Source organism: Vitis vinifera, chromosome 5 (assembly GCF_030704535.1).
Source record: "Vitis vinifera cultivar Pinot Noir 40024 chromosome 5, ASM3070453v1".
Lineage (NCBI taxonomy): Eukaryota > Viridiplantae > Streptophyta > Magnoliopsida > Vitales > Vitaceae > Vitis > Vitis vinifera.
This window is the reverse complement of record NC_081809.1, coordinates 23,974,513-23,992,520: the sequence shown is the minus strand read 5'-3', so window position 1 is coordinate 23,992,520 and position 18,008 is coordinate 23,974,513. Positions and strand designations below refer to the sequence as shown.

The 18,008-nt window shown below is 37.2% G+C and overlaps 1 protein-coding gene across 3 annotated transcripts in view; it reads right to left on the bottom strand.

The window, feature by feature from the left end:
* Positions 1-1,191: 1,191 nt before the first annotated feature.
* The window catches only part of LOC100249259 (eIF-2-alpha kinase GCN2), a 108,197-nt gene continuing 91,380 nt past the window's right edge, over positions 1,192-18,008 (bottom strand). The window contains exons 21-30 of one of the 3 annotated variants that reach the window (XR_009465759.1): positions 17,192-17,323; positions 17,022-17,105; positions 10,176-10,284; positions 9,950-10,086; positions 9,271-9,375; positions 7,724-7,809; positions 7,498-7,600; positions 7,289-7,411; positions 2,128-2,398; positions 1,192-1,576 (exon numbers count right to left, since the gene is read on the bottom strand). Coding sequence is in view for 1 of the 3 variants with exons in the window: in XM_059737133.1 (XP_059593116.1) it covers positions 2,291-2,398; positions 7,289-7,411; positions 7,498-7,600; positions 7,724-7,809; positions 9,271-9,375; positions 9,950-10,086; positions 10,176-10,284; positions 17,022-17,105; positions 17,192-17,323 (987 nt within the window). In the remaining 2 variants the exon portion in view is untranslated. Of the gene's footprint in view, positions 1,577-1,883; positions 2,399-7,288; positions 7,412-7,497; positions 7,601-7,723; positions 7,810-9,270; positions 9,381-9,949; positions 10,087-10,175; positions 10,285-17,021; positions 17,106-17,191; positions 17,324-18,008 lie in introns of those variants that run through there. The other 2 variants (XM_059737133.1, XR_009465760.1) reach the window with 2 other exon arrangements.

The following is an 18,008-nucleotide window of genomic DNA, read 5'->3' as shown; positions in this document are numbered from 1 at the left end:
TATATATATTTAAAAAAATGACAAAAGTAAGAAGGATATAATTGAGAATGTGATTGGTACAAAAAAAATATATGATAATCATATGGAAAAAGTAATTAGGTTATGAAGAATGTGATCAAGCATGAATAATATGAGCAGGGGAAAAAAAGAAGTGACCAGGTACAAGCAATTTAAGTGGGTATAAAACTTCAGTAGGTAACCATTGTAGAATATTCCTGTGTAAAAGACTGAAATCAGAACACACAAGTTGGTTATCTAATGTCATCAACCACTCATAATTTCCTCAACTATCAAGAACAAACTCCATCAGAAATGCTGGGCTGTTTCAGTGGATGATCCTCCAAAATAATGCCCATTTGAAAGATGAAGAAAGACGAAATATATCACAAACTTCCTCCAAAATAGTACATAATTTCCATTAGAAACTCTCACATTGAACTACAGTGATTTGCATCATACGCATGAGAACCACAAGTAGCATCTACTAGATTTACAGATACAACCAATGAGCAAAGTTGAGATCCCACCATAATCAAACCAAGATGAAGAAAATTACGACTCCAGAGACGAATAATCTTACTAAAGAACTGCTTACAAAAGAAGTAGAACAAGGAAACATCTACATTTTCTGAGATTTTTAATACACATGAACTTTCTCACAATAAGAGGATATTGCCAAACACAGAAGGAATTATCTAATCAAGCCACATTCATATTTCATCTCTGTTTCACCACAAGGCAATATAAACAGATCCCCTATGTCCATGTTATGCTAAGGACTGTTAAATTGAAGCGATAAATGCATCCAATGCATACAAAATTTGGAAATGAAACTTCCTGTACACGTGTAGATGATTAAGGTGGACAACCTAGAGACAATTAAAAGAACTATGACCCAAGATTTTGGGATCAACAATTAGGATAGAAGATTGGAAATGATATAGAGAGATCCCTCAATGCGAGAATGAAAATAATAGTAATAAAAGAATAATACAAATCTAATGAGCTTGAGAGCATCCATGTATGTACATAGGCATGCAAGTTTTTTTAACACTTTCAGAATGAGTAGTCTGAAAATTGGTCATCCTAATATCAGAAGCTGATTGATGGACGGTCCAAAAGGGTTGATAATCCAATGCAGTCGAAAATTCAATTAACACAAAGAACAATGAATGATATTAGACTTGAATCTAGGATCAAAACAAAGGAGATGTTAATTATACATTGTTGTAAAAAAGAATTGTTGTATACACGTATGATTTTGGGGAAAAATAACAAAAATATTTCTCACTCACTCATCGGGTCTTTCTATGTTGGTCTTTTGTTGCACGTACAAAGGTGATGACGGTTGCTAACCCAGTCACACAACTTATTGAATAAACCTACATATTGCTGTATTCACACTGCCTATGAATGGAGTAAGTATATATGTACACAAGTTTCAAAAATTGAGACTGCAAAAATTTGACTAATTTTCCCTTCTCCTTTCTGGTAGATGATTGTTGAATCCTATATTCCTATTGGTTGTTTGATCCTTCTGAGCTCTAACAGGTCTCCAGATAAGGAATTGCAACTTCTGTAACATAATTGTGAGAATTAGAGAATGAACTAAGTAATCAACTCAAATGAAGGCTTTGAAAGTAAGAGATTAGATACAAAAAACAGTACAAAATCAATCATAAAAATTAGATAATCAACAATAGCCTGAAAATGGACTTTACCCAAGCAAGACATAAATGCAAGGGGAAAGGCCTTTGAAAAGGCTGACTGAAATTTTGAATAATGGTTATAGTAAAATCAGTTCAACAGGCTTAGTAGTTAACAAATCATAAACATGCCTTCACTTCAAGAACAGGTAAAACCAGTTGCACACATTCAATAGTTAACATTCAAAATGATCTTACTTTAACCACATACAAATGCAGGTTGAAAGGCTTTTGCCACAGCTAATAAAACTGACAATCTTTGACCACACAAAAAATTTAAATTTTATTTTTGAAGTAAAAACTTGAGCTACTATTCCCATTACTACAAGTAAAACACACACTACTACAACATAAGAAAAAGGTTTGTCCTGAAAGCAAAGAGAAAGGGAATCCCAAGAAACTACTACTAGTGTATACTGACCATTGGATTGTTCTTGAAGCAAAGAAAACGCTGCTACCACAACTGCTACTGCTTTGGATTGCCTCCAATTATAATAGGGGTTTTTCATCATTTTGATAATAGTGATATATCATGCCATCAGTAGAACAACCCTGAGGAAGTGGGGTTTTGCCAGAAAAAAGGCCTAATTCCAAATTGAGAGGTTTCTGAACTGTGTGGCAATTGAATGTAGAAACTTGACAAGGTTTTCTCTTTCAACTTCTTTCTCCTTCTTAAGTTCAAGATGGCGGACCTAGAAAAAGAATCAATCAAAGGTAGTAAAATTCTGAAGGATTGAATTAGTACAGATACAATACAGATTATGGAAAGTAAGGATGAACATGGAAAATGAAAGTAATTGACATGACGTACATCCTTGGAACTCTCCCATGGCCTTATTCAGCCTGTAGACACTTGATCATAGGATATGCACTGGTGTTGAGCTTTATTCCATTTGTTTACAAAGGGATGCCCCACCTTTTTTTATTTTTTATTTTTTATTTCTATTTTTGTCAGGAAAATGAAACCCCTATGCCAGTTATTTTAAGATAAATAAACCAGCATACCCAATCTTACCTTGTACAAATTAACCAGTATACTTTTTCTCAGGGTAGATTTGAAAAAAGCCTCAATGGTACATTTTTTGTGTTGATTCTAAAATAAGGAGCACAAAAGATCTAAAAGACTTTAGGCCAGAAAACTTAGTGGGAAGTTTGCATAAGTTATTAGCAAAAGTATTGACTAGTAGACTCAAGAAAGTAGTGGTAAAAGTGGTACAAAAGTACCGGAATGCTTTCATTAAGGGAAGACAAATTCTAGATGCAGTGCTCATAGCCAATGAGGTTTTTGATTGTATAATGAAAAATGATGCCCATGGAATCTTATGTAAGTTTGATATCAAAAAAGTGTATAGTCACGCGAATTATCAATTTTCTATTCTTGTTAAAGGGCACCCCCTCAAGCTTTTTCTGAAGCTCTATAGGTTTGAGGCAAGGGTGTCTCTCTCTCTCTCTCTCTCCCTATTTATTCATGCTAGCATGGAAGCTCATAATAGTCTTCTCAAGAGGGCTAGAGAGGGAGGCTACCTTTCAGGTTTAAGATGAGGGAAAGAGATGACGAGGGCATGAAAGTATCCTATCTCCTATTTACTGATGATACCTTAGTATGTTGTGAGGCTTCTCAAGATCACCGACTTATGTTAGTTACTTAGGTGGATTGAGGCCATTTTGGGTCTGCAAATAGACCTAGAAAAGGGTGAGTTAATTCTAATTAGTAGGATTACAATGGAGGAGTTAGCATCTAAGATTAGCTACAAGATAATAGAGTTGTTGACTACTTGGGTTTTCATTTGGGTGCCCCATAGAAATCAGCAGTGGCTTGAGATAATGTGGAAGGGCGGTTTTGTAAAAGGCTAATAATGTGGAAAAGACAATATTTCTAAAAAAGGAGGAGGCTTACTATGATCTAAAGCACATTATCCAACTTGCTTATTTATTTTATGTCTTTGTTTAGTATTCCAAGGAAAGTCAAATTGAGGCTAGAGAAGATCTAAAGAGATTTCCTATGGGGAGGTGGGACTCTAGAGAAAAAATGTAGTGGTTGATTGTTTGCATGGTGAAGAGGAAAGGAGGTTTGGGTGTTAGATGCCTCTCTTTGCTTAATAGAGCCCTTTATTGCAAATGGTGTTGGCAATATGCATCTGAAAGGGATTTTATATGGTCAGGGGTTGGGGAAGGTAAAAGAGATCATCTTGTTAGTTGGGATGTAGTGTGTAATTCGAAGGCAAAAGGGGGATTGGGATTTGGGAAGATTTCTCTAAGGAATCTCGCTCTCTTAGGGAAATGGTTGTGGAGATACCCTAGGGAGGGTTAAGCTTTGTGGCATCAGGTTATTTTAAGCATTTATGGGTCACATTCCAATGGTTGGGATGCCAACACTATAGTCAGACGGTCACATCGTTGTCCTTGGAAGGCTATTGCACAAGTCTTTTAGGAGTTTTCCAAGTATACTCGGTTTGTGGTAGGAGATGGGGAAAGAATTCGGTTATGGGAAGACTTTTGGTGGGGGGACCAACCTTTGGGATCCCAATATCCAAGACTATTTAGAGTAGTCACGGATAAAAATATTCCTATATCCTCAATTCTTGGTTCTACTTGTCCCTTCTCTTCGAACTTTAATTTCCACCGTGACCTTTCCAATACTGAGATAGATGATTTAGAAGGCCTCATGCGGTCACTTGATTGTCTGCATTTATCACCATCGGTTTCAGATGCGAGATCTTGGTCTTTATCTTCTTCAGGGCTTTTTACAGTCAAATCTTTCTTTCTTGCCTTATCCCAATTTTTTAGTTCTTCTCCAGTTTTCCCTACTAAGTTCGTTTGGAATTCTCAAGTCCCTTTCAAAGTCAAGTCCTTTGTCTGGTTAGTGGCACACAAGAACGTAAATACTAATAACTTGCTACAATTGAGAAGACCCAACAAAGCTCTTAGTCCTAACATTTGTAAGCAGTGCATGAAGCATGCAAAATCAGCATATCATCTTTTCCTACATTGCTCTTTGACGATGGAGTTGTGACACAGATTATTTCAGTTAGCCAAGATGGATTGGGTTCCCCCGAGGAGCATTTCTGACATGTTGTCCATCAATTATAAGGGTTTTGGTTTATCTAAGAGAGGGATAGTTTTGTGGCAAATTGCGTGCATTGCTTTAATTTGGGTTGTGTGGCGAGAAAGAAATGCGAGGATATTTGAGGATAAAGCAAGGAATTCAAAGAATCTTTGGGATTCTATTCATTTCCTTGCTTCTCTTTGAGCTTTTTGTTCCAAGGTTTTTAAGGGGATTCCCCTTAATGTGTTACAACTTGATTGGCTAGTAGTGTGTAATTCCAATGGGTTGGTCTAATCTAGAGAGTTTGTTTGTTTTTACATTGTTTTTTCTTGTTTTTGTATTCTTGTAGTTTAGTTTTTCTTTGGTGGGAGGATTCCTCATCCTTCTCTTGTACTTCTTTTTTCTATCAATATATCTCTTTGTCGTTTCCTATCAAAAAAAAAAAAAAAAAATGCATCTGAAAGGGAAGTGCTCTAGAAGCAAATAATAGGTGGTAAATATGGGAAAGAAGAAGGGGGGTGGGAAAGACATGTGGTATGGTGAGAAATCTTTGTCTCCTTCCCCACTTTTTTTGCCTTAGCCTCTTTGAAAGAGGCATGGACAGTAGATTCATGAGACTAGACTTGTGAAGGAGGACACTAGAACCATCGTTTTTCCAGGAATTTGAATGATTGGGAGTTGGACGATATAGAACGTTTTCTTTACAAATTGCAAGGGAAGTTAGTGAATAGGGAAGGGGAGGATAGGATTGTTTGGAGGGATTCTATTAATGAAGTTTTCTATGTCAAAGATCTTTATTTTGTTTTGGAGCTAGCTTGTGTCATTCCCTCTCCATTGGGGATAATATGGAATACATGGGTCCCATCTAGTTGGGGTAAGGTGCTGACTTTAGATTAGCTCGAATGAAGAGGATGATTGTTAATTAACATATTTTTTCTCTATAAAGTCGAGGAAGAATCCACATCCTTCTTTACTATGTCAAGACTAGGGTTTTATGGTGGTGGTTGTTATCTTTGTTTGGTGCATCATGGGTCCTTTCTTCCATGATTAGAGAGACTCTCTTAGGTTGGCATGTCTTTTTTGTTGAAAAAAAGAAAAAACAATTGGGAGAGTCACTCTCTTATGCATTTTTTTGCACAATATGGAAAGAAAAGAATTGAAAATCATTTAAAAATGAGAAGTCTAACCAAAGCCTCAAAAGCACTTTCCTTACCAATCTCTTTTGGAAAAATTAGGATTCTAGTAATATGTCCTAATTTGATGTAGTCAATTCCTAATTTCTTGCAACCAATTGGGGAATAAAATTAGTAGAGTCAATAGTCTTAAAGCCTAATACCATGTCCTATTTATTTTTTTTTTTCCTGATTTTTAGGTTATTATTTCTCTGTATAGTTGTGTTGAACAACCAATTTTCCTAAAAACTTAAACTTGTACGATTTGAGCCCATAGTGTTTATCATAATCTCCAACACCTTCCCTCACATGTAACCTTCATTTTTAGGCTTACATGCAGGCTTAATAAATTGGAGAAAAATAAACAAACAGTATTGAGATTTGAACACATGACCTTCCATCAAACAAGACTTTGATACTAGGTTAAACAACCAATTTTCCTAAAAACTTAAACTTGTTGGATTTGGGCCCGCAATGAATATCCTATTCTCCAACAAGTTGTCTTTTTTCTTTTTTTCCCTTTTGTACAATAGTTGTAGATCTATATATAGCCTTGTAAACCCAATTTTGAGCATGTATGAGATACAATTTTTTCTTCTCAAACCTATGTTCATCTCTTATTGTGGGTGCAGTTGTGCATAAATGAGGATTTCATGCCTTTAATTGATTTTGTAGATTGGTTGGGTTCATGTTGAGGGAGGGAGTAGTTTTTTGTGGTTGCTTTTTTTTTTTTTGCTTGGCCTTTTGGCATTTGTTGTATATGTCCTATGTACTTTGGTGCTATTCCTTTTGGTGCTTTTAATATATATTCTCATTTTACTTGCCTATCAAAAAAATATATCATATAAAACTATTAATATTTTTGGAAAAGAAAGTAGGAAGCATGTAGTCCTAGTTTATAATGACAAAACACGGTCTCACATGATCCCTAGTTTGAAGACATAGTTCTTTTAAATTAGATAAGTTACCTATAAATCATGATAAAAGAATTGACAGAAGTAAGGTTTCTGTTAAAATAAACATTTTTAGTCTAATGGCCAAAATAGACCTAAATTTCCAGAATGAACTAAAATGATTTCAGATTGAGAAGAATATAAAACAAAAATGGGTGATATTAAGCTGTTTCATTATGTTTTGGGCTGTTTTGGCCATAACAAATGGAATTCAAACCTTTTTATCTATTGAATAGGAAAAAAGGAGAAAGTTTTGAAAATTATGATAAAAATAGCAGAAGAATATAAGACACTGGCATTCATTTCTTTTAAAATACACAAGCAATGCTGGTAATAGTCCTGTTAGTGTAGTTCATCAGAAAGCAATTAATAACTACAGAAATGAGCTTCTTGGATGAGTAATATTGTTACCTTAACAAAATCTGTTGGGGATACACCTGTGTCTGTTATAATAACAAGACACTTGATATCATGCTCATTTGCATATTCATACTGCTCTGTAAGGCTTGGATCAGATACAGGAACAAACTCAGCCTGATGGACAGACAAAGTAAAAAAAAAAGTACATTAGAAAGTTGAGCATTATAGTATTGCAACCTCTCAGAAATTTAATCTCCAACCTTGATGTTCTCTTCCCATAGCCCAGCAACTAGTTCCATGCGTTCTTCCAATAACCCACCTCCTCCTCTTGAACAAACAAGAACATTAATACCAACTTCATTTCTGCAGCAGTAAGGAAAACAGTGTATGGATTATTCTGAGGATGGTGACCAGTAAAGTCAAAATTTACAAGGAGAAAAAAGAATGAGGAAAATGAGTAAGACAAAGACACAAAGAAGGTTGCACCTAAAAGGTCGGATATCCATGGAAGAATGCTGAATCACTGTCTCTAGGGCAAGGCTGACCCCAACAGCACCCGGAGGATTTGATTTCTGGGTGAAAGAGAAGGGAGAAATCACTAATAAGGTAGTTATTATAATATCGTAATTGTAAATTATAATGCATGTTGACAAATGTGCATAATGGTCCATTCCTGGAATTTGATACAGAAAGTACACGTGGAAAAATTGGCCTAACATTTTGGAAGAACTAGCAAACATCCAAGACATGTGGGATTGCCTACAGAAAATTGGGACTGCAATGAAACTTCTCATTAAAGTTGAGCCTCAATTATTCCAAGCAAGCAAACAAAGCACTAACAAAGAGATGTAGTCATCTCAAAATCATGCGACTAAAACAGGAAAGACCTATTCCAAGAGGCAATTACTTCAGTAGGGAGATCAGTAGTAGTATCCTCCAATCTTCCTTCAGCCCCAGACAAAACTTCAATTGACTGAATGCATGACAGATAAATGCTAATATAAATTTTTAGATTAATATTAGATCCTAGAATGACAGAACTCAACAACTTCTGGTGCTTTAGGGTCATGGAAGCTTGTCATGATTGCACTAACAGACATAATTCACTAGGAAACAGAACAAACTACACCAATGATGCTGAAAATTAGAAGAAGAAAGGAAATTCCAGTAGAATTGAACCCAACACCAGAGGTCAACCCAGCCATTGAGAGAGAATTATGATACATTAACAACATAGCTTGAGGAAGGAGAGGAAATCGAACTCCTACTCCAAGAACTACTTTTTGGTAACTTTAAACTTTCCTACTGTTAGGGATCCCCACAGCCATGGGTGTGACAATGTTAGTTGTAGTTGTGATAATCGTGCTGTAAGTGATGGAGGTGCTAGTGGTGGATGTGGTATAAGCTTTGGGGTTTGAGGTGAGAGGAAAAAGGAAAAAACCCATAAAGGACTGGTAAAGGCAATTTCATGGGGAATACAAGTGCCTCCTGAAGCCCCCATTTTTGTCACATTATCTTTTCAGGCCCCCTATAATCAGGTACTTTCTGTACATATAATCCTGCAGAACAGATTATTCACTTTACTACATATCTCCCACAACAGGTAAGATAACACTGAATGCTGTAGGCATGCATTCTGAGCCATTCAATGATGTATCAATCTAACCTGAAAAATGGAATGCAAAAGTAGGGAACTTGCCAAAATAGAAACATTAGAATTCATATTTTTTACAAAGTTCACAAATAAAACAAATATACCATGTTCAGAGACAGAAGTGTCAAGCTCAGGAAATATACGTCTCTCCAAGCAGGGCACTGTATTTCTTAATGTCATACGCAACAATGATCAACCATGTTGCTTCAGTGTGTTTGCTTGAACAACCATATTGTTACAACATAATATGCATGGACACCTTTATTGCCCAAATATAAGTTTCTGTTTCACGTGGAGCATTTTTATGTGTTTGAAATAGTGTTTCCATGCACACATAATAATAATAATAGAAAAATGATAAATATTTAAAGGGAGTTACAGATGCAAAACACATTTCACGAAGCAGTTGATCATAGCGACCGCCAATTGCGAGCAATACTCCTTCTTTGAGTGATCCAGGATTGTTCTCCTTCATTAAGTATATCTGCGCTGAGTAAACTTTAACTTGGTTACCGACTGACATTAGAAGAACATGAATTCCATTTTCACAAGAACCTACCATGCAATTCCAAAGTAATGAAACAAAGGAAATGTTTCTTTTGCAAGCATACAACAGTTGTGTTTCACAGTTGGTATCAAAGCTACACCATTTGTGAAAAACTAGCTATCAACTTAAAAGTTTTCTTACTAAGGGGGTAAAATTTCATGCATTTCACTGGGTTTTAGTCACCGTGTGTGATATACAAGCAACAACTTGAGGGAGACTATTGAGATATAACTAGTAATGAGTAAAGGGTAAAGAGTATAGTTGTCAGTTATAATTTTCCATTTTGCATGCATATATTAAGTAAAGGGTGTCAACTATAGAGAACAGTTCAGCAAAACCCTTTCTTACTTCTCTTCTCCTTTTTTCATTTTTTTTCTTTTCTTTTCTACCAAATAGCTGCACAATTCCAGGCAAATGCAATAAAGTTACCTGCTTTTGAGAGAGTGATACAAGGTGTTTGATTGATATAATTAATGGTAAAAATAGAAAAATATGACTGATGCTCTGGTACCTGAAAAAATAAATCCCTATGATAAGACTCTGTCGGGGGCATAAGGGCATCTATGAAAACATGTTTTTCGATCCTCCAGACTCTTAAGTAGCTAAAAAGATCTGCCAATTCATCAAGTGCCTTGCGTGTAGGTTTATCTGCATCAGTGATGCGAGAAATGAGCACAAATTCATTATACATATACATGTAAATGTAAAACCCACAACAAAGATGAATATTAACATACCAGCGGGCAGGGCTCCCCTCAATCTAGGAAGAGCCTGATCAGCAGCTCCACAGAACCTTAATCCTACTGTTTGCAACCTATTTACAACAGCTTCTGCTAGATTAAGTTCCTGCAGAGGAGTGCAGAGTAAGAGATAAAAGCCACTTTAATTCACTTGGTGCCATCTCAATTCTGCATGCAACATAGTTCTTGATGTGCAAGACTATTAATAGCACAGACACAAATCAAGAAGAACCTTTTTAACTCTAACAATAAAAGCTTAAATATCCTTACCAGCTCGGAATACAGAGAGGGAGAATCCATTCAGCACTTTTTAAATCATAAACAAACATTTCATTGCCAAAAAATAATTAGGTACACAGAAGGATGAGAAATCCTAGAAATCCTTCTCCCCATAACAACCTTACAACATTTTGATCAAAAGCAAGAAAGAGTTTCAATTCCTCATGAAGATAAAAAAATCCTTTGCAAAGGAGGTCAAAATGTTTTGCACCCCTCTTTGCTAATGAGTTTGCTACTTGATTAGCTAGTTGAGGAATCTGACAAAAGGCACACTCCAACTTTGAGGCAATATCAAGGATTTGACAGAGCCACCTATCTAACCTTCAAGAACCTCTTCCTTTCTTGTTCGCCCAAGATACAACCATTGAAAAATCTCCCTAAACTAAAAGATTGGAGAGGCCTTCAGCTTTGGATAGCCTCAATGGTTAGCCCCCTTCAGCTATGGCTAGATTCCATTCAGTACTAAGTGTGCATTTACAACTCTTACCTGTTCATAAAAGATGTACTTTGTAATCACCATGGTTTTTCCTTAGCTTTTGTTCTAGATAGAGTCCCATGTGCCAAATTATTGGAGGACAATGATAGATATCCAAAGCATCATGCATCTATTGCCTCAAAACTGTATTTGCATTCAATTTCAGAATTTTCTATTAGAAATACTTCTATGTACAGGGGCTTTTTTTATTGCAATGATAGAAGTTAATTTCCTTCATAATAAAGGGAGTGGTTGCCTATATATATATATATTCCATGTTAATAGGGAAAATTTGAGAGAGAGAGAGAGAGAAAGAGAGAGAGAGAGAGAGAGAGAGAGAGAGAGTTACATTTTGACAGAGAGGTTTTAGGTGTAAGGCTTGTGGGTTTGAAAGCTCTAGATTGTGATCTCTTTTGTACAACTTTGAAATTCTTTTTGCTCTCTTCAATGGTGGATGTAGGGTATATGCTGAACAACGTAAATACTTGTGTGTTTAGTGTGATTTTGTTCATAGGCAAGTGATGATATCCAAAGCTCATCAATCTCTTGTGTTCGAAACTGTCTCAAATACCCTTTTTGCATTCAATTGCTAATTCTTCAAGAATATCCTATTAAATAATGCTTCCTTGCAAAGGGGCTTACCAATTGTGACATATCCTCATAGAAATAGGTTTTCTTGGTACTAAAGGGATCAATTCCCCATAAAATATATCCTTATGTAGGACAAAGTAAGGAACCTACTAACCCGCATGACCTAGACACCACTCATACACAATCAAGTTCACTCAAGCACAACATCACATGAACAATATAGGACCAATACAGGCACGATGACGTGAATATTCTTAGTGCCCACACAAGCCACCATTGGGTGGTGAAGGACTTAGCTCAGGAGGAATGGGTTTGAGTGGGAGGGATGTGGTACTCATTGAGGAGAGAATGTAGCACATCGGCACGCCCTTTCATTGCAAAGTCATGCTAAAGGAGTGTGCAACCTGCACCAATGATGGTTTTTTGTGAGCAACATGTATAGTGCCCACATGAGCCTTAGGCAGGTGTTTAGGAGGTCCTTGTTGTGGAGGAATTGAGAGTGAGTGGGAGGGAAACGACACTCATCAAGTGCATGAGTTGAATGTTCACATGCCCTTTCGATGGAAACACCATGACAAAGGCATGTGGAACTCCAACATGCAACGTTTTTCTGAGAGTGACACGTGTTGCCTAATGAACCATGAGGTGGGTGGGCTGACGGCTTCTAGGTTAGGAAGGACCAATAAGAGTGTGTGGGAGGGGCAATAGTTGTATGAGGGAGTAGAACATTTGCATGCCTTTCAATGGACAACGTCTAGCCAAAGGCACGTGCAACCCTCCATATGATGATGGCTTGCCAATTGGCATGTTTTTTGAGACAAGTAGTTTTTCTAAGAAACTAGACATAGGGTGACCACAATTGCATGAAAGAGCTTCCAACAATATTGTTAGCATACATACACTCTTTGCATTTGTGTGCCATGGACTTAGGGGTGGCATGTTGTGCCACATGCCTAAGTTGTTGCCTAGCTCATGCAGGTAAACAACCCCCCGCCCCCTTTTTAAAAAAAACATTTTAAGCCCTTTTCAAAGTGCTTAGAGCAGACAACACCCATACTTGAAGAGACATAATAGTGTATTTTAATTCAAAACACATTAATTTGGTTTCTTTTGCAAAAATGTCTTTGGAAAAATTGTATGTACCCATGGAAAAGATAAATAATTTTTTTTAGGCCCAAATATAAAATATAAGAAAAAATGAGGAAAAATAGTAAAAATTAGCTTAATTATTTTTATAAATTGTATTTCACATGGAATAATATTTGGAACATGAAACCATGGATTAATGCACCATTCTTTGTCAAAATTATAAGAGATGAAAATTCCAAAATTAATAATAAATAAGAAAAAAATTCAAAAAAACCTTAACAAATAGTAAAATAGCATTTGGGTGAGAATATGCTATAATTAGATGAAAATGAAGCTTATGAAATCACAAGAAGTTAAAAGAGCTCCTAAGCAAGGTATAACATTGCATAATTGAGCCTACTCCATAATCTAACAACGTGTCAAGGCATAGTGGTAGGAAGCCACATTAGCACCAATCCATCAATGGCGTTGTTAAATACACAACAAGGTAGCTAGTGGCATACTCGTAAAAGCTTGTGTATTAGCCATGTCATGACAAGTATTGTGCCATGTGTCATGTGCCATGATACGTGTCAAAATGAGTCATGGTGCATCAAGCCTATAGTCGTTATGGCACAGGATTTGGCACTTGTCACGCATCATGACACTAAACATTTGCATGATTCATGACAAGGGCGGTCGCAAGCATCACACATCATGGCATAGGGGGTCAAACGCATGGTACGAGTTGTACTAGGAGTCATGAGACGAGCAGTGGCATGACTCAAGGCACAAGCAATGAAACGCATCGCACATCATGGCACTGGTTGGGGCACGAGTCATGTCATGAATCGTGACACTCCTTATACACCATGGCATGTGTCATAGTATCAACCACAAGTCATCACACAAGCCATCACAAATATCATGGCACAAGTCTTGGCATGGGTTGTGGCAAACATCACGAGTCACGGAATGAGTCATGGCACGCGTCACACATCATGGCATGTGTCATGGCATGAATCATGCCACAAGTCATGGAACGGGCCGTGGGACACATCACATATTATGACACAGGCTATGATACGAGCAATAGCAAGCATCACAACACTAAACATTTACTTTTCGGAAGCCTCATTTTCATGGCTCAACAGTCAGTGGCAGCATGGCTCAATAACCCATGGTAGCATGCTCTACAACCACGAATTGGCAGCACGTGTTGGAAACCTATTGCAACATGATTCAATAGCCCATGGTAGCATGAGTCGATAACCTATGGCAACATGGGGCTATCATCTTACCATAGCAAGAGACATGACACACATCATGGCACAAGCGATGAAACACATCATGGCACGAGCGATGACACACATCATGCATCATGACACGAGTCATGGCATGAGTTGTTGCATGAGTTATGCATTATATCACAAGTCATAACATGTATCATGGTACTGATTGTGGCACATGTCACACATCATGGTATGTGTCATGGAATCGACGATGACATGTGTTGTGCATCATGACATGAGTCTTGGCATGAATCATGGCACATGCCATCCTAGGCATCATGGTACATACTATGACAAATATCACATGTTGAAGCACAAGTCGTGTGCCATGACACTAAACATTTAATTTATGGGAACCCTCGTTTTTTTTTTTTAAAAAAGGCCTTTATAGCTCACATCGCCTTGGTAGCCCATGGATGTGGCTAGACAGATCAAGTCACCTTCATAGCTTTAGCTTTTAGGAAAACCGGTTGTTCAACATGATATCATGACATTGTTTAGTGAGAGGTCATGAGTTAGAACTTTCCATCGTATATTTATTTCCCCCATTTATTAAGCCTGCATGTAAGCCCTCATAAAAAAAGAGCCTACACGTGAGGGAAAGTGTTGAAGAGCATGAAATACATTGTAAACCCAAATCCTATAAACTTAAGCTTCTAAGAAAATTGGTTGTTCAACATGATTGACTGTGAGAAGATGACCTTATGAAGAAAGCACATAACAAGGATGAATTTAGTTTAGTTTTACATATTGATTAGTTCTAAGATGACAAATAGCTCATGCTTAGTATACCAATACATCAAATTCAGTAATCACTTAGGAATTCCTAGTTCTATCAAACTTTTATTCTTTTGTTTATTCGTCTCATGCTTCTTTATTTAGTTGTAGATCCAACATGAGGTCCTAAATAACAATATGCATCGCATCCACTTAGGTGCTTCACATCTAGTTATGGTAGTGTTTAAATTTTGAATGAATAACATTCTTTCTTCCAGTGACTTTAAGATATATAAGAGATTAATTCTTAAATTCTAAAAGGCATCCTCAATAATGAATTATGTAGCATGACTTATCCAGAAAAAAAAAAAAAAAAGAATTATGTAGCATGGACATGAATATGGGACATGGACTCAACATGAAGCAAACATGCTAAGACATCAAAATGATATATTAGCCATTCCTGAATCTGCTGAGAAATCTCTGATAATGGTGTTCAAGCTTTAGAAAAGTTGGAATAGGTGGAATCCTATTAAAAGAGAAGCTGCAATGCAAGGAGGCAATGGCTCATTTGGAGTGGAGTCAAAATTCTTGAAATCTAGAGAGGGGTCAGGAATTCTTAAGTTGGTTTCATTTTGAAGGGGTGGAAGCATGTTTTCTTAAGGATGTAGGCAGGCCCTTCAAGAAGGTGTGGAGAAGGGGAAAGGGTTATAAGCTGGAGCTACATAGCAATGTCACAGGTCATTTCTTGTTGAGCTCATTTGCTCTCTAGAGGCGGAGAGATTCACCTTGGTGTTCCTAGAAGGCAGGAGGTATCCAGGGGGCTGGAGTATTTTGGCTGGGAAGTTAAGGAGATTGGGGTAGTTCCTAAATCCAATATTGCTATGTTACCTCCAGAGGATAAGTCTCTAATTGTGGTGGGTGGTTCACTTGTCCCCCTTAAGGGTAAGTCCTCTGTTGAAGTTGTTAGTGCTTCTTAAGCAGAGGTTGGCAAGGTGATGTGGATTCAGGTGGGGGAAGGGGATGTGAAAAGTAAAATGGAAGCCCTTTGGATTTGTTTAGTGGGTCCATGGGGAAAGTTTTCAGATTGAATCCCATTTTTTTTTTTTTTTTTTTTAAAGAGGTGGACTGTGATATAATTCTAGTAAAAAAATAAAAGAAACAGCCTAGGCTTGCAAAACAAGACACTTAGACTGAGAGTCTCAGGCAAATCTCTCTACTTTAGGCATAAAAGTTTGACAACTAATATTTATAAACTAAGGAGGTTACTCTTGCAACCCCCACTGGGCCACCAGCAGACCACTTCAGCCGACTCACAAAGCAGTTGTGTGCTTAGTGGATTGCTCCCATGATCAGAAGAATCAGCCCCAACTTTCTCTACCCATGTCTAGATGGCCAGCAGTTGCTCCCATGACCTATAATGATGCCATTTGTTAGTGTTGCTCAATTTTTCTCCTTGGATCATGTCACCTATTGCCCTGTTGCATTTGTGCATGCCTAGGCGCTTTAGAGACTTGCTTGGCTTGTGTCACATGTCTAGCACGCTTCCTTGATACGCATTTCATGCTCAACAATCTGGTACATTGTAATTCCCTCAAGCCAGGTGTCACACCAAGTGCCCCACAACTGTCGTGCCCATCAGACACGATAGTTGTCCCAACTTCCCACAATGCTCACGACTTGCCCCACAAATTAGCCCATATTCTAACCCCATGCCACATGTTTGCAAGCATGCTTCAGCAATCCACATTTTCTGTCCCCTAGCCGTGTGTCAACCTAATTGAATATCTTCATTTTTCGCCCATCTCAAGCCACCCCATGGGTGACATATTGTGTGCCATGTTGTTGCAACATCTTTCCATGCCAAGAAAGCCACCCATGCCCTAAACGTCTTCCAATCTCCTCCTGATCTGAGTCATGATGACATGCATCATATCATGCTGTAAGGCGCATGGGCACAAAGTGCCACCACTTTTGCTTTTGTTTCGCCTATGGAGTTGTGAAGGCACTAAAACCTAAAACCTAACTACTTGGAGGATATAGAGATGGTTAGTTGCCAAAAGGCTATGCTATTGTCTATATTTCTTTCTGTTTGAGAGCATATTGGAACCAATACAACCCTTGGACATACCTCAAGTTTAAGTGAACAGCATAAAATTTGTCCAATTCTCTCTCTTATTTTTCTCTTTCTTTTCTTTAAAAAATAGTTTTATTATAATATTAGGTGCTCATACACACCTAAAGTCCATTTGAATGTACAAAGAAGCATTAAAAAAGCACAAACCAATTCCAAATACTGTAGGTTTTCAGTTGCAGAATCCATGAGAAAACTAAAACTTAAATAAAAGTCTAACTGCTAATGTAGTATATTGTAATAGTATCTATTAAATGTAAAGGTATTTTAGCAATTTTTCCACAAACCTGCTGAAGCTGTCGCCTTATCACCACCCATTTTAATTTCCGTTCAGGGGATTGAGGCCGCAAAGAACTCATCATAGAGAGAAGCTTCATTTAGAAAATGGAAGCATTTGTAAGGTCAAAACTTTGCAAACTTAGCAATACGCTCTCATAAGAATATCTAGTAGATATACCTCTGCCACTTTCTGCCTATGCTCTGCCTTGATTCCTATCCAAGACCAGATAGCCTCCAATAAATCACCATGATTTAGATGAATACCGCATGAATTGGAATGGAAGAAATGGGTTACAATGTCCATTGCCACCTGCCGATAAGAAAAAAAATATAACAAATTCAGTAATACAATATATTACCATATCAACCATAGGCATGGACCACAAACACAATTGGTAAGACAATACACACAAATCTCTGATCACTCTATGCCAACTACTTGTGAAGGAATTAATAATATTTCATGGATCATATACTAATCATTAATTTTTCAAAATTACAAATAAGAATTGCATGATATACACTATGGGCCGAAATCCTAACAGTCTAAGCATTTAGGAAAGTTAGTAACTTAACATGATATTAGAACTCTAATTAATTGGAGGTCTCAAGTTCAAGTCCTTTTCTCATATATTATCTGTCTAATTACTTGTGATCACAAATTTGTGATTTGTTTGCTACTATAGTTTACCTGCACGTTATAGCATCTAAATCCACACATTTTATGTTTTATCTATGATCACAAACTTGTGATTTGTTTGCTGCTATGGGTATCTATGCCTTTGATATGCGGATATGGGGTCACACATTTGGGGTTGTTAGAATATGATATGCATTGTGAGCCCAACTCCTAACAGCTTAGGCTTTTAGGAAAGTTGGTAACTTGAGATATATATGAATTTTTTGTTCATTTTGTCATCACTAGGACTTGAACCTATGTAAGCGTATTTTGTGTATTGGCAATTCTCATTGTGTCTCGTAGCTCATACTCTTCA